Source organism: Furipterus horrens, unplaced genomic scaffold, assembly GCF_987537825.1.
Source record: "Furipterus horrens unplaced genomic scaffold, mFurHor1.1.pri manual_scaffold_10, whole genome shotgun sequence".
Taxonomy (NCBI): Eukaryota; Metazoa; Chordata; class Mammalia; order Chiroptera; family Furipteridae; genus Furipterus; species Furipterus horrens.
Window position 1 is genome coordinate 18,733,772 of NW_028327180.1, and position 25,907 is coordinate 18,759,678.

Genomic DNA, 25,907 nt, shown 5'->3' on the forward strand with positions numbered 1-25,907 from the left:
CCCATTTTAATATGGATCAGTTTTAATTGTTAACTTCAACTTACATCAAAATCTGACTCAAAAAATATGATCCAGGTTTTGTTTTCTGAAAGAACTAAGATTCAGCCTGATCATATTTTTATATGAAATTCTTTCAAATGTTAGACACAATATTTTTCCTTAGTCGTCTCTGGCTAAATACATGACTTTCTTTAACTCTTTCTCACACAACAAGGTTTCTTGCTCATACTGTTTCAAATACAATTGCAAAGCAATACTGACTTCATTTCCTGCTTTATTATTCTGTTGACTGTCAAATAAAAATGATCTAAATAAATAAGTTATTTCTAAATGTTACCATAAAACTTGATTAAATCCTTCAATAATGTAGTTTTTACTCCACTTTTAATTCAAAACATGGAACTGCTTTCTACTTTATAGTTTTAAACAGTGTTTTGAGTATAACAGGTATTTTCAACTTACATATGTAGTTTTAATGCAATGTATATATGCTTTGATTAAAATAATGCCTATAATATTAAGCTAATGGCATCAATATGAAGCTAGTGTTAATAAATCCCTTTTTAGACATGAGAAAATTGAGGCTCACAAAGGCTATTTCTTGACCAAGACAGGAAACTAATATTTATTGAGCCTCCAAATATAGCTTTAATCACATTCACATGTTTTCTCCCTTTTGACAACTTTTTAGTGTTATATCTATTTTACAGAGGATGAAAATAGAGGCAAGAGTGGTTACATAATATCAGCAAAATTACTCAGTTATTAAGAGACAAAACCACAGTTTGTACTCAAGAGTTTTTCTTCTAAATCGTATGTGCTTCTCATTACATCAGCATGCCTCTGAATACAATTTCAACGAAAGAGAATGTTAATGTTATTGGTGTCTCTACCCAATCTAAATTTTTCAGATGCCTCTGAATATAAATTTGAACATAAGAGTGTATCGGTGTTCTTGGTGTCTTTACCTAGGCTAAAATTTTCAAGTGAAAAACCAAATATTAACACCCAAGAGACATAAACAACAACAAAAATTCTCTTCCCCAAAATTAACATTCTAAAGCATCCATCTGGCTGCCCAGACAAGCAGAAGCAATGGCTATTAAACATTCAAACAGTACAAAATTTCTGGGGGGTTTTGTTTTGTTCTTAATTTGCACTTCTGTTTTGCAGTGCATTCTGTTTCAATTTCCCTTTATCCAAAATGGTATGTCATTTGTTCTCATTCAATTTGTAAATTGAGTACAGAGTACTTTGTCAGAGTAGATGGAACTGGCCCGAAACAATGCTGTATCACTGCCTTAGGAGTGATAGCAGAACAGTAAGGGGACAAACTCGCCCATTTTGCTTGTTATCCAACAGAAAAGTCATCATTAAATGCCCCCATAGCATATTCTGTAGAAATCATGCCAGCTTAATTATCCCTCAACCATCCAACATAGGTCAACTCATGATTCCCCCACCTTACAATGAAATTGTGTCTCTCTGCAAGTTAAGCATTAAAGCATTGTAAGCCTTTAGGCAAGTGATTCATTTGTAGTTACTTTGGCATCAGCCTTGAAAATAAAGGGCAGTGAGCAACAATGAGGCCCTGGGTGTATCTGAGACAGACCCGGTGCTCAAAGAATTAAGGTCCTGAACTACCGCCCAGTTGACCTTTTGTTGCAAGTAGATTTGTTTGCTAAAGAATATTTATCTGGAAAAAAATAGTACTATACCTACAGGGACAATTTTACATGTTATTCCTATCAATTAAGAACAAGTTTTCTTACTGTATCTACTTCTCATATGAAAAGCAATGAAATGGGCCTTTTACAGAACAAAAGCTACTCTAATATTCTTTAGTTTACTGACTCTCATTAATCCTAAGAAACAAGCTTTTTAAAAAAGGATATTAACATTTTTGAAGTTGCGATGCATCTAACAGATCTGATGACATATAGTGTTGGTAGCGTGGACATTTCATTAAGAAAAGTATGAGCCACCTAAATAAGCAAACACCGTACAAAGGACTCCCTAAAACACCCTCACTGCCAAATAATGCACAAATGCCCCCAATTATATATACAATAGTATTTGAGAAAGTTCCTTTAAAAATTGGGGGAGAAAACTAAATGGCTAGCAAAGAATATTTTGAAACATTGGAAAAAATGGACCCATACTCATTTTAAATCTCAATCTCATAAGAAATAAAGCTTTTCATATAATACGAATGTTTTGGACGCTGTCGACAATGATGATAAAACTATTACTAACAGTGTAATTTTCGGTCATGTTGGTACTTTGTAATAAGTGAAATAAATGAAGTCAGTTTCTGCACTTCTCTCAAGTGCTGTGTTGCTCACACTACAGGCACGTGCAGGTGTAACAACTCATACCCATACTCCCATTTCCTTGGCTCAGTCAAAGATGGTAAAAATATTTAGAGTATTTCTTTAAGATTGTATTAATGTCTGATCTATTTTCACCTCTTATTGATAAATAACTTTCTTTTGAAAAAATGGAACAACAAAAAACAATGTAGACTCTGAGGGCATGAATAGGAAAATAATTGACTTAATTAAAAACAAAAAATCATGAACCTGGGAAGAGAAGAGAGACTAATCCTTGGGGGCAAGGCAAATTTAATCACTAAATGACTATGAAAATGAAAAAGAAACCACAATTTTTTGTAACTTTAGTGGTTCATAATAAATATTGTAAAAACAGTAAAATACATTTTTCATTCCTCTAACCATAGATTCTCAACCTCAGCATTACTGACATTTTCAGCCAGATAACTGCGTGGGAGCCTGTCCCTTACATTGCCTCTAACCACCAGATGCCAGTAATGTCCTGAAATGTAAAATAAAGTATCCCGTTTTTCAACCATTATTCCCTTATGAATTAATAAAATACTGCCAATCAAGCAGCAAGAAGAAAATATATTTCTTTTACATTAAAATAATGGCAAATTCACAGATAGATTCACTTTACATAATTTATATTATTTGCTATTTACAAAGAATAATTAAGTGAGTATTTAATCCATGCCAACTATTTTGCTAAATATGTGATTTATATGCATTATCTCACTGGAGGAAGAAATCAATTTAATATCATTATCATGAGTTATAAAATTAATAGTTTTCAAGGTTGATTGTAGCTAATTATTCTGGTAAACTTTGAAGAACTTAAAATATTACTAAAATATAATAATCAAAATTTGAGCACAATAAGCCATACACAAGCACAGCATAATGAGAAGGAGCTACATCAACTCTTGGAGACCACTAAAGTAATAATGGTGGGTAAGTTACTACCAGTGACTAACTAGTGGAGTTTTTAACATTACTCCTCCTACATGCTTAACTTACAAGCAATGCATTTTGGAACACAAGTATATTTAGCAACCCCAGAAACCCAAAGATAAAGAGGAGAAGGAAGAAAGGTCTTACTACCTAAAAAGCAATAAAAGAAATGCAAATGCACATCTCCATAAAATAAGCATTGGACTCTCCAAATATACTTAAAAATTAAAATGAGCTCCTATATATTTAGTAGCATTTTAAAATTGAGGTAGACATCATGTAACATAAAATTCACCATTTTAAATGTATACTTCAGTGGTTTCCAGTAGCATCATGTTGCTGTGTAACCATCCCCACTGTCCAATTCCAGAACACGTCCCCCATCCCAAAAGAAACCCCATACCAATTAACAGTTACTCTTAACCTTCGCTCCAACCAGAGCCTAGCAATCACTTAATCTACTTTCTGTCTCTATGGATTAGCCTGTTCTGGCATATAATCATACAATGTGTGGCCTTCTGTGTCTGTCTCCTTTCACTTAGCATAATGTTTTCAAGGTTTATCCAAGGTGTAGCATGTAACAATTCCTTTTCATGGCTGAATAATCTCTGATTTTTTTGCAGCGATTAAGTGAAGCATTTCAAGTACTGTGTTTAGACATGTCACCTGAAACATTTTCAGCCACTCCTGGAGGCCTGTAGGTGGCTGGACAGATGTAATTCGACGACGTTGTTGCCCTTGGCCATTGGCTGCTCTCAGATCTCCAAAAGTTGTTGGTGTTGCTGAACATGGTACAAGCCCGGTAGTACTACAAAAAAATACAAGAGTGAAAGCAAAGATAGATATTTATTAAGAATAGCAAGCTCCAATTTTATAAGAATGATGATCTGGCATATTTCAAACATCAAATTATTGTTTTTATTTACTTATTCCCAGAGAACAGGGATACACAAAACTTATTCTGCTATTCTTAGAGTAAGTTTCCTCCCTCCTACACAACCACCTGTTATCATCCCAGCAATGCTAATTGCAACCAAATGACAGAATCCCTATTGCAAAACTGCAAGTTGTTGATACATACAAATAATGTTAAACTCTTTCCTTAGAAGATATAGGCTGCACTTCTCTTTTGACCAGTCTTCAGTGACTTAATTAAATAAAAGTTAAAATTTTCTTTATAAAAAGGGGTATGAGAATTATAAATGCTTTAAAAAATTCTTATGTAGAAACAACATGTTCAAATGTTTTGGACATTTCATTAGTCACTTGTTCCTTCAGTTTGCTTCAGATGCATTCTAAATTGTTTATATTTGTCTATTTCTCACCATTTTTTAACTTATAAAGCTTAGTCTAGATAATATTTGATAGGCACAAAGCTGGTTAGAAATGCATTTACTCAAAAAGGGTAAGTGTTGAAAACATACTATATGCAAAATTAAATGAGATCATCTAAACACTTTTATAATTTAAACTTTGAGACAGTTTTTTAAAAACCTGAAATTCAATTCTACTACTAGTAAAAGGAGAGGTTAAGGCTAGATGATCTATCTCCAAAATTGTCCAACTCTCCTAAAAATGACTAATTAGAAAAAGTATAGTTATAACTGTTATTAATATATTAAGCTTTACCTTCCAATTTCAATAACTAAATTATTTAAACTGAAGATAAATACTAAACATCTCTTATTTTAGAGACAGGTAAAAAAAGAGAGCGGAAAGATTCAATTTACTTATATAGGTAAAATAATCTTCAATTTATTGAGCAATGATAAGTGTTTAAAGCCAAAGAACATACAGGTTGTATCCTACTAGTTGAATACCAAGCTCTGATAAATGACTAATGAAACAACTCCCCCAATTCTTTTCTAGCCATTGTATCTCATTATTTTGTTAAAAAATGTAGCTCAGTCACAAGAAAAATCTTCATATCTACCATCTTTCAATCTTTTAACATTATATACATTTACAACAATTTCTAACATTCGACAAATTTATTCTTTCTTCCATCAAATTTTGAAGCTAAGCTCTATTTCCTTCTCTAACATAAAACAATTTTTAAACAGTGATTATAACTTAAATTTTCTAATAAAAATGATGGAAAATAATAATTTCATCATCTTGTTAGAAAATCTGTCAAAAAATTTAAAAAATCAAACATATATTGACAATATCTCCAAAAAGACACAGTAAGATGTTTGGTTTGCTTTAATAATATTACATGTTAAAAGGCTAAAAATAAAACTTTCACCCTTTTAGGTGCTTTCTAAATGTAAAAAGTGACCAACTAAAAACAAATCTGTAATAAAAATTCATCATTCATTTATAAGCTGCCTTAAAACTAAAACATTTAAAACTTTTGTCCTGGTATCAATCATATTAAGAAAAGACTAAAAATTATATGGCTCACTGAATCCATATACATATATATTTTAAATAGCACATTTTTAACATTAAATTCATCTTTTTCAAATCCAGGAAATATTTTCTCAAGACTAGAAGGTAAAAGCAAAAATGAAGTGAATAGTTTCACTTGTCTGTGTATCACTCTACACCCTCTGGTGGAAGTGTCAAAATCCAGTGAAATTATCAAAAGGCAAAGGGTTAAGTAAGAAGGAGGGGGACAGGTAACATAAAATAACACGGAAGGCATTTCCTTAATAACTAAGGGATAGCTTTATATTTCTTTTCTGTATCATCCCTGCATTTTTTATATATAAAACTGTTCTAATTATTGTCACTTCTAAATTTAATTATGTAGCATTAGAAATATTTTCCACAACTGAATGAAATAAAAATAAACTTTTTTCTCTGAAAAATAAAAAAAATAAAAAAAATAAAAAGATGCAATCTGTAACAATGTTCAGTTGTAAAAACTTATGTCTGAGCAACATTAATTTTAATTCATCTTATAGAATAAAAATAATTCTAAATCAAAATATTTAGAAAAAAGAAATGTCACCATCATGAAATTCTTGTGGTGCTTATAACTTTCAAGCAGTTATCTGAAGAAAGGACAATTATGCAAAAAAAAAAAAAAAGACCAAAAAAGTTCTTAAGATACTTTTGTCATTTAAATTTTAAAATACCACATTCCAAGTGACATCCAAAGCCATTTTTAATTGGCTGGGTAATAGATATTGTGCTTAAGTTAGCTTAATTAGCGTGAGAGTGGAAAGTTTTATACTGATGCAAAATCCAAAAATGATGGAATGGTGCAGCAAACAAGACTACAATTGTATTTAGTTGTTATGGAAACTATTCTACTGGTGTAGAAATGTATGTGTTAAAACATAAGACTTACCAAGCAAACGAAAGGGGATTTCTAACACAGTAATTTCATGAGCTATGATTTAGTTAGTAATTGTGAGGTTTACTTCACTGCTAATAAATGTTATCTTCAATTTCGCATATATACATGTACCCCCTAGAAAAGCCGTTGCTATAGTAACAAGATACATTTGCTCATATTTATATTTTTGGATGTACTTTTTAGAATTCCTGAAAAATCAGTTTAAAAATTTTGTTGACAACAGAACTTCTGTTTGTGTCTTACTTCAATGTATTTGTAACAAAATATAAAGATAGTGTGGCAGACATTCTTCTTATTTAAAATGAGGTATTTCCCAATATTCAGTTATCTCGAATGTATTAAACAGTCAATAGCACTAGTGACATTATAATTCTATGAGAATAAACTGAAAGAAGAGCTTTTAAAATAATTAAATACTTAAAGAAAAACATGACAAATATTAGAGAATCAGTTATTATACTTAATATTACCTTGTATATTCTGAGACTTTGCATGGTTTCTTTCCCAAAGAAAAAGAGCGGACCTCAGAACCATGGTCCAACTTTCTTTTCATCTATAAGGTAAAACAAATAAGATATGTTTTTTAAAAAATACCTGTCCAACTATCAAATTTTAACATTCTTATTGGTAATACTGAAAAAAATCTTAAATTTTCATATGCCCACAATGTTAATTAGGCATAGTAAAATACTACAGAAAATAAATGTTTCATAGTTTCTTCTATAAGTTCTACTCTTTACAAGACTGGAAAAGTGAATTCATGCCCCTCCCCACAATGTTTTGTCCAGAAAACAGTACATGGGGATTTAAAAGTTGATATACACCATAAATATTCCTTGAGAGTAATATATCTTCCACGGTTTCCAGTTTAAGAACCAACATAGGGAAAAATGTCATGTTAACCCACACAAAAAAGAACCACATTTAATATGCCTTTTTTTATTGATCCTCGCTTTTCTTTAAAACCATATTTTAAGAACAACAAAATTCAAAAATTCAGAATGGAAGTAGCAATAACTGAATTTAAAATACATAAAGGGTAAAGAAAACAATGCAAAAAATGATCTTGAAAAGTGATTATAGTAAGGAATAAAGCAATGAATATGGGCAATAAGGACATAAGAAAAGAGAAATCTAGAGATGGTATAATAAATGTGGGAAAAAAGCCATCAACTGATATTTATATGGAATATAATTCCACTGACAGATACTCAGGACAAACATTCTAACTTGAGGAGCAACAACAAAAAGACTTAAAAAGAATGAGTTACCCATCTTTGTAAGATATAGCTTTAAAGTATTTCATTATGCTATACATATGTAATACTGTAAATATATTCAGAATTGTATTTTGTTGACATCGATATTGAAATGTGATTTATATTTCACTATCAGTTTACTGGGGTCATCAAACTATGCATGTATCATAAAACCAGAAAATGAGATATGATAGGATTCAACTTTTTCTATTTCAACAACCCCTCTCAGATGTATGTCTGCTAATTAATTACTGTATTACTGAAAATCACAGTGGGAAAAAACCCAGAATGATAGATAGCTATCCTCATTTTTATAATAAGGTGAAAACCCTTGCTTTCTAGCAGCCTTATTTTCTTACCTATTGCCTCACATGGGGACATCATAACACATTATGCTACACTGTAAACACTAAAGAGGACCAACAAGACTAAAAATATTTTTGAACTACCCTCTGAAGAATAAAGACTATGTTTTTATAATCATGAAGAAAAGTCTTTCAAAATACAGGGACAATCTTGTAGTACTTGGGGCTAGAGGTGAGGATACAAGCTAATCCACAATGTATACCTTAGTTCATGAAATACCTACTGGAAATAAATGGAAGTGGTCTTATTTCAACCCTTCAGAACTTTCTATACTTATTACATTATTTTAATGTGATTCTTCTCAAAGACAATTATTTTCTTTCTCCAAATAATTTTAATAAAAATTAAATATAAATATAAAAGATTTAATACATACGTAGCCACGTGCTTGCATGTACATAAATTATAGACACGCACACATATACGCATATGTACCCATCAGGAAGGTCAGTCAGTACAGACTACCTTAAAATTCTAGTTTTTTAAATGACTTTCATAGATTCTTTCAAGATTATTATGACAAACTTCGATGTTCATTCTAATTAAGTTTGGAATACCGGCTTTCAAAACTTCCCTGGCTATCTTGTAAATACATTGGTGCAAATGCTATTTGCCACTAAAAGCAAACTTTATTTCCACCGTAGAAAACCTTCAATGAATAAAAATGCTTGAAATACATATCAAGGAAACCACCGAGAAATGATTTTTATTTTTAGAATATTTTATAAAATAAAGCACTTTCTGTATGATTATATTAGCCTTTTAAATATTATGTTGTTTACTTAAAATACTGAGTTCAGAAGCAAAAATTAATCTGCAATTTTTAAGGGGTATAGAAAGTATATATGATCTCTTTAAATATAAATCCCCAATATCCTAGCAATTCTACACTTTAAAATAGAGTCAACTAAAGAAAAAGGAAAAATATATAGATATAAGGTATAGAAAAATTAAAGGTAAAAGGTCCACTAAAAGCCAACTAAGGGTAGAGTATTTCCAGGTCAGCATTTCACAGAGCCACATTTCTAAAGTCTGGATATATTTTTAGTGAAAAATTCTCAGATTCCTACATACATTTTCTTTTAAAATTAAAGCCTTTTTACAGCTCACGTCTTTCCCTTATTTGCCTACATTCACAATATAAAACAGAATACCAAATATCCAGCCACCCACCAAAATTAGAGGATACTGCAGCCATCTCTGATGATACAGATTTTCCTTCTCAGGCAGGCACACACACACACACACAGTCATACAACACAGGAAGAAAAACAGATTACTTACTTTGTAAAAAATCATTTTTAGTGTGCCGTAGAAACCCATATTTTCTGTGCTTTTCCCCTTCAGTGGTTCTGTGCCCCCGTGTGTCCGGCTGCTGGGCAGTCTCTGGCAATATAAACCTTTTTCAGGTAGGTATGTCACAGATTCTAATGTGGACATGCTCGGGCACGTCAGAAAGGGAAGATCAGGGAGCAGAACCGGCAACCAAACTCCCCAGCAAAGGGAAATGCAGCTCAGTATCAAACCGCTGCTCGGGACACACATACATACATGCAGCTCGACTGAGGAGAACTCAGGGAATAATGAGAGGGAGCCGAGGAGATTATTGGAGGAGACGATGCCCTGTCAAAGCCTCGACTGAACAGATTCCTCCCTCGGCAGCAGAGGGATCAGATTACATCTTCCCTTGCACACAGAATGGTGCAGTCCAGGATTCAGCAATGCAGACTGCACATCAATTATATGGTGATCCGCTCCAGGGAGCCCGTAAGCACACCGCGCACTGAGCAGGGGAGGGTGTGGGCAGCTCAGGAGACCGCCCCCACCCGACAGCCCCTCTCCCATTGCAAACTTTCAGATTATTTTTGCGTTTTGTAAAACCTGCCTTTTGGAAGAGTTTGGAATAGCAAGCATCATTTCTACAAATAAGTCCTTTCAGAAACATTTAGAAAACGGAATATATTTTCATTGGGTCCTCCCAGCAGAAGCCAAGCAGCTATTTTCACTAACTTATCCTATTGCAGTCCTGGCACAGACTGACCAGATTTTTCAAGTAGCTTGGCAATCCCTAAGGGAGAAATTAAATATTCTTTGGGGGAATTTACACTAAAGTTAACCAGTTCAGAACATATAGCATTTGCAGAATATATGTACTACGTCATTTTTCAGCCTGTGTATGTCTTATGTTAAGATTTAATGAAAATATCACCATGCTTTTTTCCATTTCATTCATTTAAACCATAGTTTTCAAGAAAATACCACACTTCATAAATTCTTAGTAATTATAAGAATACCTTCTTAAGATTAACAAACTACTACTAAGTGTGTAAAGTTTACCTAAAGGTTCTGTTTCTCCAAAGGGAGTAAAAACTGCTCATTGGAGAGTCTTACCCTTATTGTTAATTTAATACTGAGAAAACAGGAGGCACTGGGCTTCTTTCCCCCCAATTATTTTGACAATATGTATTGTAATGTCATTTTAAAAAGGCTTTTTACATAGTAATAAAGGTACCAAAGTTTGTCTAAAGGCACCCATTTCCTTAGAATGACTACTACACAAATCAAGATATTTCATCTTGCAGCTTGCTACACAACTAGCTTTGGAGGCAATTATGAAATTCCTTGGACTAGAAAGGCCCATTATTAAAAGTCTAGTTAATTAACTTCTACCCTCCCCATTAACATTCTTTATTACAAGTAAACTGTGTGCCTGCAGTTATTTAAGTACTTAGAAATTCTTCAAAAAATAAAAAGAAAAACTATTTAGATTTATGATATTTTAATATTCTCTGCTTTGGTAATACATGACTTTTGCTAGGAAATTATTCTAAATATTGCATAAAGTAGTATCATAATTTAAAACTAAATATGTTTACCTTTATTACTTATACATTAAGCCAGTGTAATGTTTTTTACTTTGAAATATAAATAATTAAAATTTTGTAAAGATGCACATCCCAGAAATTATAGTCTGTAGTCTATTATCTTTGAAAAAAATCTACCTGGCTCTTAAATTAATTCTTATCTTCAGAAACAATACACACATGTGCCCAGAAGAAGTTGGTTTTCTAAATAAAAAATTAGCCTACTTCCAAGGAGGTTTCCTTTTAAGAAGCAACCTCTTACTCAAAGGAAAATAAAATCCAAATGTTAGACGTGAACCCATAAATTCTTTTATTAGAGGGCTCAGTGAACTCAGGATTAAAAAACAAAAAAGGTGACCCTCCACCTCCCCTCACCCTGTTTTGGGTTATCTGAAGAAACTAATTGTTAAATGAACACCTGAAATTTCCTCTAAAATCAGTCATACCTACCTAGCTTGTCAGAGAATAAATGGATTACCTATCAAGTCATGTAATAGTATATAATTTGACTTGAAACTGAATTATGTCCTATCCCTACCTGAACTATCCTTTTCAAATTAACTACTCGGTTGAAGACACAGACCGACTTTAATAAACCAGGGACACTGTTTTGAAACCTAGGATATTTAAAGAAAAATATCTTAATTTTGTATATTCAAATAATGTTCTTGGGGTTACATGGCTCCTATGGATGGCTATGAAGTTACAGGAAAACCTGATCCACACAAATATGTGTTTATATGCAGGTATGTATATTCATGTTTTATTTTTAAATAGGCAAAATATTTACAAGGTTCAAATAACAAGAAGAGATTCTCATCTACCATGATTCTCACTTGGTAATGATTTTTTATTAGCTTATCCTTTAAGTGAGAATGTATGTTTATAAGTATCCATGAAGGCTTTATATTCTCAAGTATTTAAATAATTTTTCCTAATATCTTGTTTACAATGTTAATTTAAACTGTGAAGAAACAATCTGTCAAGCAAAGCTAGTCAACCAAGTGGCTAACTAGATTTGAAATTAATAGGATAAAAATGAATGATTTTCGATATTCTCTGAAGTACTATTAATGCAAACTGTAGTCTATTATATTACTTTCATCCTAATCTATATATAAACACAGCAAATGAAATCATTTTCACAGTCCTATTTCTCAAAGTCTTGGCTAAAATATAGATGTTTAAAACTTTATTCGGACATTTAAGATTTTTGGGTGTATAACTGAAAAAGCCTTTATCTGTCCTTCTATCTGTCTTATACCTATGGTAGACAGAAACATTTTAAAACTGAGATTAGCCCATATATATGTTAAGTAAGTTTACCAAACAAAAAAAGGAGTATTTTGTACTTTATGCTAGAGTGTTCACTGAGAAGGTTAGCTAGCCAACCATTAATAGCTAAGAAAATACCTGTCATCCAAATTTTTAGAATATTTCAATGTATTAAATGTTTTCCCGACAATATACTAAATGTTCATGTAATTTCAGCTAAGCAATACATTTCCCATTTTATAGAACATTATTTCTTGTAGTGACTGACAATTTATAAGCCTTATTGAAAATCTATTAGCAAGGGGAATGACCAACAATGAGGTCTTGGGATATAACCTATCAGGCAACTTAGACCCAACGTTCATCACTACAAGAACAGATGAGAGCAGGAACATTAAAAAAAAAAAAATTTTTTTTAAAGGTACAAAGATATGAGGATGTACTGCCCATAGTCTAAGTCTCTGGGAAATAACAGCCATAGACTGATTAACCTGTGAACTAGTACAAGAGAAATGACTTTCTGAGCAATTGGTTGGGCAATACGTTTTTACAAGAGCAAGTTGTGGTTATGAGCAAAAACAAAACTAATCTACATATAAATAGTGAGAAAATAGAAACTGTGAAAGGCTTTTATCTTCATAGAAGTATGTATTTTTTACACATGGTGTCAATAGAGTAAGAAGCAATTAATAGTTCTTTTCCTGACTTTGACCCTCAGCATTCATTTAAAAGTCTTCTATTACTACACTCTTCATACCTTATTGCCATTTTTTAATACATCTTTCTCCCCTACTATCTACTCTCACTCTAAGACATAGTATAAAATAACGCATAAATATAATATTTTTGGCCAGGTTGGCAAACAGTAGCAACCATGGCATTCTTTTTCTAAAGCATAAATATACACGGTGGGGCAACAGGTTTACAGTTGGGCGTATGCGGAACAGTTTATTCTTGTGTTATTATTTATTACTGTACTATTTTTCATACACAAGACTGTAAACCTACTTTTGCCCTACCCTGTATGTTATACTTAAAGTCTATCAAATTACAATTAATTGATGATACTATGAATACTATTGGTTCTCTTTTCAATAACTTGCTAACGTTTTTTTTTCATATGCTTTATTGTTTATGCTATTAAGGTTGTCCCAATTTCTTCCCTTTGTTCCCCTCCACCCAGTGACCCCCCTCCCTCAAGTTGTCCCTCCCCTTAGTCCATGTCCATTGGTTGTGCATATAGTTCTTCTCAACATCTTCCTATCTACTCCGCTCCCTCCTACTGTGCTTCTTAATTCCCGTACCATCTCCCTCCCTTTCCCCCCTTCCTTGCTAACATTTTTAAGAGTAGGAGAATGTGTTTATATTCTTATGTCAGTGATTTTCTGTACTATTGTCATGAAAACATTCTTTACTCTGATATTACACCAGGAAAACCACCTACTACAATTACATGTCTTACTCTGAGCATAGAATTTAGATGAGAGACAGTTCCAAATTTCAGTATCAAAGAAAGGAATGCCAAGCATAATGAAGCTGAAAAACTTTTTGAAATCTCACTAACCCACTATCATTAATTTTCTGGGATTCAAGTTCTTATTAAAAGGTTCACGACTGAAACTGGCAAGTTAATAAACTTGTTCTATCACAGGTATTATATCAATTAAAATAGTATATATGTCAGCATCTGTATTTTCTCTAATGTAAGTAGGTGGCAGTATTGATCAATAAGCTATAGTCATTCATTAAGCATTTACTTAACACCTATTATTTGTCAGGCAAAGGAAAGTATATAATTAAGAAAAAAATTTCTTCCTCTATTGGATTTTATGGTCAATTTAAGACAAAATAGGGTAATACACACACACACACACACACACACACACACACACGACTCTTTGTACACTGAAATCAGTTCTACCCGTTTTTTGAGAATAGATATAATGAACAAGGTGAGCCAGATTTTGTTTGAAACTACCAACCAAGTAAACAAATAGTGAAATACTACTAAATTTAAAAAATCTCAAACATTAAATATTATAAATATCTAATGTAACTTTGTTTAACATAAACCTGTTTGGGGAAGGGGGAATGTTTGTAATAATACAAGCAACTAATATAACAAAATCCTAACCTCAGAAAATCAAATCGCAAGTCAAAATTTCATAGCTCAGAGCGGTTTAAAAAAATCTTTTTACAATAACTATAATTGTAGAAGTGGTGCAAATTTTAATTTTTTCCTAAAGTTAAAGGAATTTGTAATTCTTTTTAAAAAAATTCAGCACCTGAGGTTGTGACACAAATAAATCACAACATTAATTCAAAGAGCAGAATTTTTTACCCCTTCAGATTGAGCCAAATTTGTGATAATAAACACAAGCACCAATGAATGCATGTACCAATGTATAACTATTCACACGTACAGAATTTGACACAATAATGCAAGTTAAGAATTCTATTTGTCAGAGCCACAGAAGAAAACAATGAGGATGGTAGGTGTCCTTCTTTGTTCTTCTAAAATTTATATTGTTACAGAGCTGTCAGAGAGACTTAATAGAGGTTTCAAAACATTCCTTACAATACTTTATAGACAGGTAACACCTGTAATCCTACAATAATTTAACAAAGTTAGTAAGTCACACTGGAGTTTATCTAGAAAGCAATTAATCTTTACATCTCATGCTTCAAACCCAAAATAAACTACCAATAAGCATCTTCAATTCATGTCCAAAAATTTCCTCTCAAATTTTTACTATGAAGTTTTTTTGTAATCCCTTTAGCAAAGTAAGAAAAATATCATGGGAAACTATAAAAAATAAGATTGACTTTAAGAAAAATAAAACAGCAAATATAACCGTGGAAAGAACTAAATACTCAGAAAGAATGAAATCAATATTCTGTCAATGGAGGGCCTAGAACCCTATTCACTCTTCTATTTCCTTTATCCAATTCCATGTTGTCTGCTGCTTTGTGATGTTATGATGACCTGACGTGAAACAAATTTTCTATAGGTGTGGTATATCAATCTGATATTTTAGTATTAAAATAACCTTTCATTTCAAGGACTGTTTAAAATTCTGTAATCAATTTCTTAAATTAGCCATTAGTCATGACCAAAAAGTTCTGAGAAATGTGCTAAAGACTAAGAAGTAAAAACAAACAAAAAAAAATCTCCTTCATCAACAGAAAAATACAGAGTTGAGAACTAGAAGGGATCTTGGAAATCATCTTATTTCCCTTTGTTTGTGAAATGAGCATGAGTTTTAGAATCAGAGAAACCTGAGTTTAAACATCACCTCTGCCATTATAAGTGTAGCTTGGTAAGGGTTATTTGGCCTTAATATGACCTCTTAATATTTGTAAAAATGTAATGGTAATATTATCTACCTTACCAGCCTAACCCACAGTCCCTGTGAAGACATAGTAGATGCCCAGCACATAACAGATATACTATAAATACCCTATAAAATAATAACTGTTATTAATAGGTGAGAAAGGTGAGATAGAGAAGTAGTGAATGGCTCGGGGTTATGAAGCTACATTAGACCCTTAGACTCTGGTTACAAGTTCACTACTTTTAACTGATTTTCATTAGATATATTACCGTAAAAGTTGAGCTAAAAAAAGTCAGACATTGGTAAAGAAGAAAAAATGTGTTATATTTTGCAAAAAGCAATTAAATATTTGAATTACAACTATATCTTGATTATTCAGCTCATGGAATGATTACTAGCTCCATATAATTATGCTTCTACTACATGTAAGAAATCCGAGGCAAAGACATGATGACTGGGAGAAAAGTGACAGAAACTGATTTAGGTTAAAAGAAATAAATCAATTAAGAAATAATTAGTTACTACATCCTAATATCTGCAAAATGCTACTGAAGACAAATAAAAAATTACAATAAGCCTCCACTCCCAAGATTCTTTAAAATCCAACTAGCAAGACAAACTAATCGAGAACAATATTTGACTATATAGTATAGGAGGTCAGAATACAGAGAAATTTAAATAGTCTGAGAAGATTTCATCAAAGATGTGGTCTTGCTTCTAAGTTTAAAAGACAGAAATCTGGTAGATGTTGAGGAGAAAAAATGACATTATCATCTGTGGCCCTAAGATACATGGGGAAATGCCACTACCGTTAACTTCAAGGATCGACATCTATAAGGCTTCTAGAAGTTACCGGTCTTATAGGGCTCATTAGGGGATAACCTATTAAGCTCTGTGTCTGTGAATTCAAACATTTAATATTAAAGTTAGAATACTGTTTAACTTACAAGTAATACTTTCTTCAAAAGTACTTTCTGCCATGACTCATTCTTCCATTTTAGGGCTAATACGTGTCTCTCTGTACAAGGACAACATGAATGTGTGGGTGTAAACACTGTTGACGTTTTATTTTAGTTACAAACACTGACTAATAAGGGGTCCTTCTGTTTCCAGAACATTCATACTAGAAATCATACATACAACCAGGCTGTACTCTGAAAATGGGGGGTGCCGGGTAACAGTGCAGATCAGGTAGGATTTTGTAAGCCATGGTCAAGAGCCTGGCCTTCATTCTAAGTACACTGTGAAGTCATTAGAGGATTTCCTGAATGGGAGTAATTTAACACAACTTCCATATATATCTTTGTCTCTATTATTTTTTATATTCTCAAACATATATTTAAAATTGAAGAGCACTCACAAAGAAATTCTCACTTGCTGAAATCAGACATACAGAGAAAAGACTACATAACTGTATTTGAACTATTTTCAACTCTCATGTTGCAAATTACTCTTCCATTTCCTTCATCACTTGCCACCTCATATTAACTCTCAAACTCAGAATCTATCCTAAAAGATTCCTAAACTTCGAAAAGAAAAGAATTGGAATAGCAGTTAATCTATAACATATAACAAGCAGTATTCTAAATTATTTTTATCTAGAATCTCACTTCTATATGGAAGGGGTATCTACCACATCATATCTCTAATTCTTTACTCTTTAACTTTCTATGTTCTAATTTTATCTTTTCATCGAGCCCAGAAAAGACAGGGCTCGATCTCTGTAGACTGTCAATGCATCTGCCAGGCTTATTTTAGCAAATGTCTATGATAGTGAAAGACATGGTTACCCTTAGTTATTGGAGGCAAAAGGACTTTACCTATGGTACACTTTTTTGAACTGCTTCTCTGTGATCATGAAGGAATCCAGGACATAATAGAATCTCAAGGTTGGAAAAAACCCTTCAACTAAAGTTTAGTACAACCTCAGGTGCAACTCTTGGGTTCACTCTCACTAGCATGTAGTCATCCAGGATCTGCTTAATCTAAAATACATATGTTATTCTCAATTCTGTCGTCGTCGTCGGCAGCTGTCCGTCTCGAGAGACGATGGTGTAGCTTCTTAAGAGTCTATCTGCACCGCCGAGAATGGCTGTGCAGTCCAACTCGGGAGTGACACGGTATATGTCTCCTCCCGTGTTGAATCGACATCTTGTGATGACGCTGGAGTGTCCTCTCCAGTGAAGCTGAAGCTACAGAGCCTGGGCAGGGTGATATGGAGAGTCTGCTGTTGCCCATGCAGCAGACCCCCCCTCTCTTCGCAGCTGAAGGGTCCAAGGGAAAGACGGAGTCAATACAGCTTGGCTTCAGGTGCGCCGCAGGAGTTGCCGGTGTTGACTACAACGTCAAACCGCCTTAGGGACTCCGGCTCCGGATTTTCTGTCGGGGTTTACTCCCCTAGCCTTCTCAATTCTGTGATCTTCTATTATTTGGCTTACTGATTTTATTTTGATCTTTTTTATTTTATTGTTTTTCTATTACAGGTACCCCATTCCCCCTCCCCATTGCTCTCCCCTACCCTGCCCACCCCTCCTGCCACTCACTGTAAATCCCCACCCTGTTGTCCATGTCCATGGGTCATTTATACTGATTTTGATAATTATCTCAATTAGAAACATTTGACTAGCAGATACATAAAGTCCAGATTCAAACTTATTGCACTTTATAAAAAGATAGCATCTCTTCTCATCTCAAGCAGCTTGCATACACACCAGAAGAATTCAAAATGAGAAAGGATAACTTTAACCAATTTTTTAAAATTCTAACTATGAATCAAAGTCTGTGGACTTGAACTTATTTCACTCATTCAAACACATTTATTAATAATGTAGATATTCCATATTGATGTTGGGGCAGGAAGAAGTATGGTTCACACTAGATTCTTGCTTTAGAAAGTATACACTATAGTGATTTTTTAAGCAATTCTTTACTATTTTAGAGTAGCTTGCCTGCTCTTTAAGTATTCAAGTGTTTGATGTAGCTGTCAAGTGAATAGGGAAGAACCTAGTAGTCATGCCCCCACTACATAAAAAGGATTCTAAATATTCATTTAGAAACATCAATTTACATTTTAAAGCAATTACTGTATATATAATTTAACAAACTGCATTCCTTGTTTCAAAAGATTATATGATTAGCATAATGCTTACATGATCCCCTACCTTTCAGGACATTCCAAAAGACTGAAGAATTAGTACATAAAATCTGAGTACAAAGAAATACTGCTGGAAATATGTGGGTGATGAGTAGGGTTTGTCGTACTTCTCCCAGTCATAGAAACGTTTTTGAAATAACTACTAATTATAAAAGGTATCTTATCTATAGTAGCCTTTTATTTCTAGTGAACTTTGAGACTAATAGCTAGGAGCTCTTTGATGTCTTGGCAAAACTATGGTAATACAAATATTTTATTTATAAGTTCCTTTTCTTTACTAAATTCTTCTTTGATATTTTAGTACATAATTTAAAAAATATTTATATATAAATTCTTGAGGACTCCAAGTGTTTACAAATTAACTTTGAAAGTTTTTCACATTTGATACATGACTTTAAAAGTTCTTTCTGTAGGATGACTATCACGAGTTCCCACCAGTCGCATGAAGCATGGAACGCAATGACAGCATGAAGACTACGGAACAAATGTGCGTTACAACTTAAGAACTCTGTGCTTACAGCTTGCCTTTTTATAACTGCAACAGGATGATCTGAGAAGACTTTTATAAACTAAACCTTAACAAATTTTTATTGAGTTAATGAATATTCAGACTTCTACATAACAAAAAATGCCTATGAGGAATAGCTTGCTTTACCAAAAATATAAAGTCAAAGCTAGCATAAAGATGTTGAACTTCAGAATATTCTTAAATTTTTAATATCTTGTTAGCTGTTGGGACACATACACACACCCCTTTTAATTTTAAGTCTTTCCTTTAAAGTTATTCTATCAAGGGACAAAAAAAGCATATAAAGAACATAATATATTTTTTAAGAGATGTTAAATGAAGACAGTGTGTTAGCAGGATCACAATGCAAACAGCAAAGATTAAAACTAAACAGTGTTTTCTAACACATTTTTACTTAACTAGCTTTTATTAAATAATTGCAATAGATTTTTTAGACCAAAATGTAATTTACTCCCCACCAATTCATTCATTTCAGAGTTTAACTTTATAAAATTCACTCTTTTTGTTTCTACATAGGTAGCATAAGAGAAGGTAATTATTCTGAAAAAAAATTATGGTGAGCCTCTAACCCGAACTTTACCATAACATTATCAGTCTCATTTGAATGCATCCTTTGAGTCACATAATGGTTCTCTATTTTCTAAACAATAAAAAAGAAGAAAAAACTAAACAGTGATTCAAAGATTTTATTTTTACAGATCAAGATCTATCACATTCAAGAAATATTTAGCTAGCATAATTAAAAACCAAACACTAAGCAAAAATGAAAAATTGAGAAAGATGTAGCCTGTATCCTGGAAGAACCTCCAATTCAGGAGGAGGGAAAAACAAGTCAATAAAAAAATGACAAATCAAAATTTATAAATGAAATTGCTCAATTTATATGACAATGCATAAAGCTAGAAAGAGGGAAAGATAAATATTTTCAGGGCGTGCACATGGCAATATTTTAAATCAAAAAAATAAAGGAAAAATAAACACTAGATCTTAATCTGACTTGAGTGTTCCTTCAATACCTACTGTCAAAAATACTATAAACTATTTGTTAGAAAACTCTTTTTTTAAAAGATGTTCTCTTATGAAAATGAAGTATACAGGGAAGAAAACTTACTATATGCCAGGTACTCTTCTAGGTGCTTTACTTATATTAACTGATTAAAACTATTATATTAACTCATTGAAACCCTGTGAAGTAGGGGAGGATGACGAAACAGGCACAGAGGGTTTAAGTCCCCAAGGTCACATAACTATTAAGTAAAGGAGCTGGGATTTGAACACAGGCAGATCATGGTCTCTAGCTTATAGAAAATGAAATAAAGTTTTCCACATGCATAGCAAGAAGCATTGGTAGTTAAGAAATCTCTAGGATGCTTCCTAAACTATTTCAATGTGCAAAATGTGTGATGTGCAGATGAAATATATATTAAGAGTCACAGTAGAGACAAACGAGGAAGTTAATTGTGTACTGTGATACACTTCTGGGAATATACCAAGAGCAGCTTGATGATTAATACCCTACTGCCAAAATTTTCTTGGTGAAGAAAGGATCCCATCATCTTTGACATTACAGGTGAGGCAGTGATCAGTGGGCACAGTGAAAGAAAGTCTGATGAAAGGTGCTCACGACAACACATGGACTGTGCTTCCCTTTCCTAACCTCCCTAAGAACTTCTATCCCCTACACTTACCCCTTTATTTCCCTAAAACATAAAATGATGAAAAAAAGCTAACAACAGAACACATCAAAACAGCTCCATCAGAAGGTCCTTTTGAAGGAACTACTACGTCTTTCACTCTTACCAAAATGATCTGAACATGACAGAAAACTGGCAAAAGTTATATATAACACTCAAGAAACTGTTTGCAATGCTCTTTATGGATTACTCCAACCCAAATACACTTGACGAGAGAATTATGACTTCTACTTGATTTTGAACTTTTTAGTTTAGTAGCAGCCTAAACATACTTGACTTATTAAGTAGTGTGTGGGTGTATGTATGTGTATGCATGTGTGTATATATGTCTGACAGAGAAGGAAAACTCTGACTCCAAAAAACCTCCGCTGCCTTGCGGCATACCTCTTCAGGGGAAAGGCTAAGGGAGTAAACCCCGACAGAAAATCCGGAGCCGGAGTCCCTAAGGTGGTTTGACGCTGTAGTCAACACCGGCAACTCCTGCGGCGCACCTGAAACCAAGCTGTATTGACTCCGTCTTTCCCTTGGACCCTTCAGCTGCGAAGAGAGGGGGGGTCTGCTGCATGGGCAACAGCAGACCCTCCATATCACCCTGCCCAGGCTCTGTAGCTTCAGCTTCACTGGAGAGAACACTCCAGCGTCATCACAAGATGTCGATTCAACACGGGAGGAGACAGATACCGTGTCACTCCCGAGTCGGACTGCACAACCATTCTCGGCGGTGCAGATAGACTCTTAAGAAGCTACACCATCGTCTCTCGAGACGGACGGCTGCCGACGACGACGATATATGTCTGAGTAGATACAGAACGTGTTCTTCAATACATAGTTATCACTTTGACCCTGTTTCTTAATTTCACCACATGTGATTTTTTTCTAAGAGCCAATCCATCTTTAATACACGTCAATTCGATTCACGTGTGGTTATCACTTCCTAGCAGTGAACATCAGTATTGATACATGCACCTCTCTGTGATTGTACACTTGATTGTTTCAACTATCTCTAATTATCTTTCTACCTAGCATACATAATTACAACAAATATCAATTTACATGGTTATTTTAATCTCCTGGAGACATTCATTCAACAACATTGATTTGGGTGCCTATTATACATAAGCTAAATTAAGTATGGTCTCAGCTTCATGACTGGGGTTTACAGGGGAGAACGATATTGAAACAAAACAAAGCGAAACTGAAACTGGTAAACGCTGCAGTGTTAGGAAAGTGCATAATGCTAAAGTGTCGACTTAGCCTGCAGGTTCAGAAGCCTTCTCTTCTCTAAAGGAATGGCTAAGCTGGGCTGTGGTAGAGGAGGGAGCACCTCTGTGGCTGCAATACACAGAATAAAGGGACCTGGTCAGGTATAAGATGAGGCTAGAGAAGGAGGCAAGGGCTGGATTATGTAAGACCTTGTACAGAATTTGGGTCTTTACCACAAGAGTAATGAAAAGCTAATGCAGATGTTCGTCAAGGGAAGGACATGATCAATCGGATAAACCTCATGAAAAATCATCCTGAATGTAACGTTAAAACCAGAATGGAAGAGAGAATGGATGAGGAGCAACCGTGCGAGGAAGTTATTCTACTACACCAGGAAGAGGTAATGTTGGCTTGGATTGGAGAGGAACAACAGAAATGGACAGAAGCGAACAGTTAAGAGATATTTAAAACATGCAACAGATAGGATTTAGTGACAGATTGGTCATGGGAGGTAAAGGAAATGAAGTTTATCAAAGATGACACCAAGGTTTTCTCATGCAACTGCATGGACCATGACACTGCCTGCTGGTGCTTGTTTTCTGGGGTAGGAAGGATCCACAAGTTCCATGTTTGGTTATATTTGGTTAGAGGTGCCTTTGAGACATCCAGGTGAGGATGTGACATCCTAACTAGCTCTGGAGCTCAGAGGAAAGGTCTGAATTAGAGATAAAAACATGCGAATCATTTGTGTTTACGTCACCTCCAATTTCTTTCATAGAGCCACCTCCTCCCTATTCTTAAGATGTTAATCACAGTGCTTGAACCCACTTTATCTCACTGGGGACACATTAGTTATGTGCCCATCTTCCCCATTAGACTATAAGTTTCATGAATGCAGTGACCACTTCTATTTTGATCCTTGTCATACCTCAGCTCCTCTCATAGTTCCTACAACATAGCAGGATATCGATAAATAAAATTTATGAGATAATTAGCAGTGTATGATACACTAATCAACAATTACAGAACTACAAAAATAATAACTAAAAAATATTATTTTCATCATAACTTAAAACTCATTATTTTCAAAATAAGGAAAGGTAATGTAAGTAGAAAATGTAGAAAAATATATTTTATATATTTATCATTTAGTATTAATGTATTATATATGGTATTATTTAGAATATTTTATATTATTTATATACATTTTTCCCCTCAGGGAAAAGTATTAACATTTTCTAGATATTTATCAGTTACACAATTCAAGTATAAATTAAATTACAATGAAAATGCAATTATCTTTGCTATTAAAAGGCAACCTCACTTAGGACTTCCTGTACTTATAAAAATGCCCAACAGAATATAAACTTTTACTAATTAAAAGGGATAGACAATTGTAACAACACTTAAGGCACACCATTTCCCACAGATCTCACTTAAAAGTAGTACTTTATTTATTCTCAGGTATTAACTTAAAAGATAGCATTTTTGGCCCTCCACTTCACTGCTAAGAAAGTTTTTGAGAGTTACCAAAAGCATTAAAACTAATTTTAGCTAAACAAAAACACCCTTGGCAATATGCATTTTAATCTATATGAAAAGAATAACAGGCTGAGTTCCATTTCCATTAAAATTGAATTGAATAATGAATATCAAAAATATAATTGCCCGGCTTTACTTTACTTGAACTGGCTTTCATCACCATGTTCCACTGAGACAGAATGTATCGGAAAAACCGCACTTAATGAAAAGAGTCAAAGGACTAAGATCCCTCTGAAATACCATTAAAAAAAATACTGATAGTTATTTCAATTACTATATTCATTTTGGGTTGGAGAATATGAAAAAATATGCAAGTAATAATTTTAACAACAGATACACTTTGGGGCATACCATTCAGTTCTAACTTTGAATGTGGACAGAAGATACTTCATCTTAATCTTCAAAGTGATCCACACTATACATATGGATTTCAAAATCCTCTTTGGCTTTCAATTTCTAATAAATGTTCTAACATTACATATTCAAACTGAAGAATGTTATTACATTGCTAAAACATAATACTTTTTTGTACATAAACATAGTCTGGAAATGTTAATATACCGAAGAGTACAAAATACAGTATAAAATTATGAAAGATACAAGATAAATTACGTTAAAGTTAAACAAAATATACTAAAATAAAAAGGCAACAATTGATAAATTTTGGAAGAGGTTATGGTTGACCATTTATTACTTTTCTGTATTAGAGTTAATTAATATTCTCTAAAAGTTGAACAACCTCTCAAGCTCTGAATTCATGGCACTGACCTTAAGACTTTCTCAGAATGATTTTTAATGCACTCTGTTACTAGTAAAACCTGTTCAAACACAGGCCCCATCTGCCAGCACCCCATCTGCAAGAGAGCTTCTTATTCTTGTAGACAGTACAACTTCTGCTGGCTTCCTTCTCTTCTCTACATACCAGCTGTATGGTAATGAGTATGAGCAGCTGAAAATACCACACGGTAAGAAAGCAAATATGAAAACGACAGAAGAACATTTTCCCTCAACGAAGCACTTGAAGCATGAACAGAACAGATAAGCTATTAACCAGGGAGGGGCTGGAGGGTAGTGAGACTTTTATTTGTGTGCATGGGGGGTGCATTTGAATGTGTGTATGTTAAATATGGGGTTTCCACATAATTAAAAATAAGACTAGCACAGGGTACAAAAAAAAAAAATTGACATCTCTAAGTACTTTCTGTTAAGAATTGTGAATCAGTTCTTTAAGTGTATTAAGTCTCAATTTTTATATAGTGATGACATACCAAGTGCCATTTTGACAAGCTAGTTTTCCAAGTTTTTACCAAGTATGTTCCATTTCCTAATTAACTTATGTGGGAACTTTAAGTAATGAAATGAAGTCACAACTTAAAATTATAATTGCAACTATTTGCTAGGCATTTTATCAGCTAACATAATGTGAATCAATAAATTCTATGTTCTTAATTCTTATACAGGAATTAAAAAATTTTAATTTAATAGTATTTGAAGTCAACACATTTATTCTGAATTCTGAGAAACTCCGAACAAAATACCAAGATGGCATGTTACCTTCTTAATTGAGGAAGACATAATGGGGTTAATTTTTACATACATGTTAGTCACAGTGACTGAATCTACATAATGTTCTACATAAAGTATAACAAAATCAGATTAATTTTTTATGTGCAGCATTTTTCCATTTAGAGATTAGCAGTCACTCAGGGAACAGTTTAAGAAAAATGACTTCGAAATTGATGCTGCACATTTTTTCAAAATTTGTAGAAACCAAAAATGAAAAAATATTAAAAATATTAAATGTAAGTTAAAGAAATAAGTACCAATATATCAGAAGAATTAAATAAAATTTTTACCAACACATCTAAAAAAAGTCCTATGTGGACTTCGTAACAGTTAGTAATAACCATAACCATATTTTCTATAGGTTATTTCATTATACCCTTGCAACAATCCTAGGAAGCAGATACTATTATCTCTATTTTACGGATGAAGCTAAATAAGTGGTGGAGCTAAAACTTAACCCCAGGTCTAACAGTCTCTGTCACTTATGCTCTTAAGTGCTCTGCTTGTATATACACTCCAG

General features: G+C 33.3%; 1 protein-coding gene across 3 annotated transcripts in view; it reads right to left on the minus strand.

Moving 5' to 3' along the window:
* FBXW7 (F-box and WD repeat domain containing 7) overlaps positions 1-25,907 on the minus strand; it is a 164,809-nt gene that overhangs the window by 20,062 nt on the left and 118,840 nt on the right. For 2 of the 3 annotated variants that reach the window (XM_090288213.1, XM_090288215.1), the window contains exons 2-3: positions 7,071-7,153; positions 3,957-4,098 (exon numbers count right to left, since the gene is read on the minus strand). In XM_090288213.1, coding sequence (XP_090144339.1) covers positions 3,957-4,098; positions 7,071-7,153 — 225 coding nt within the window. Of the gene's footprint in view, positions 1-3,956; positions 4,099-7,070; positions 7,154-9,509; positions 9,815-25,907 lie in introns of those variants that run through there. The other variant, XM_090288214.1, reaches the window with a different exon arrangement.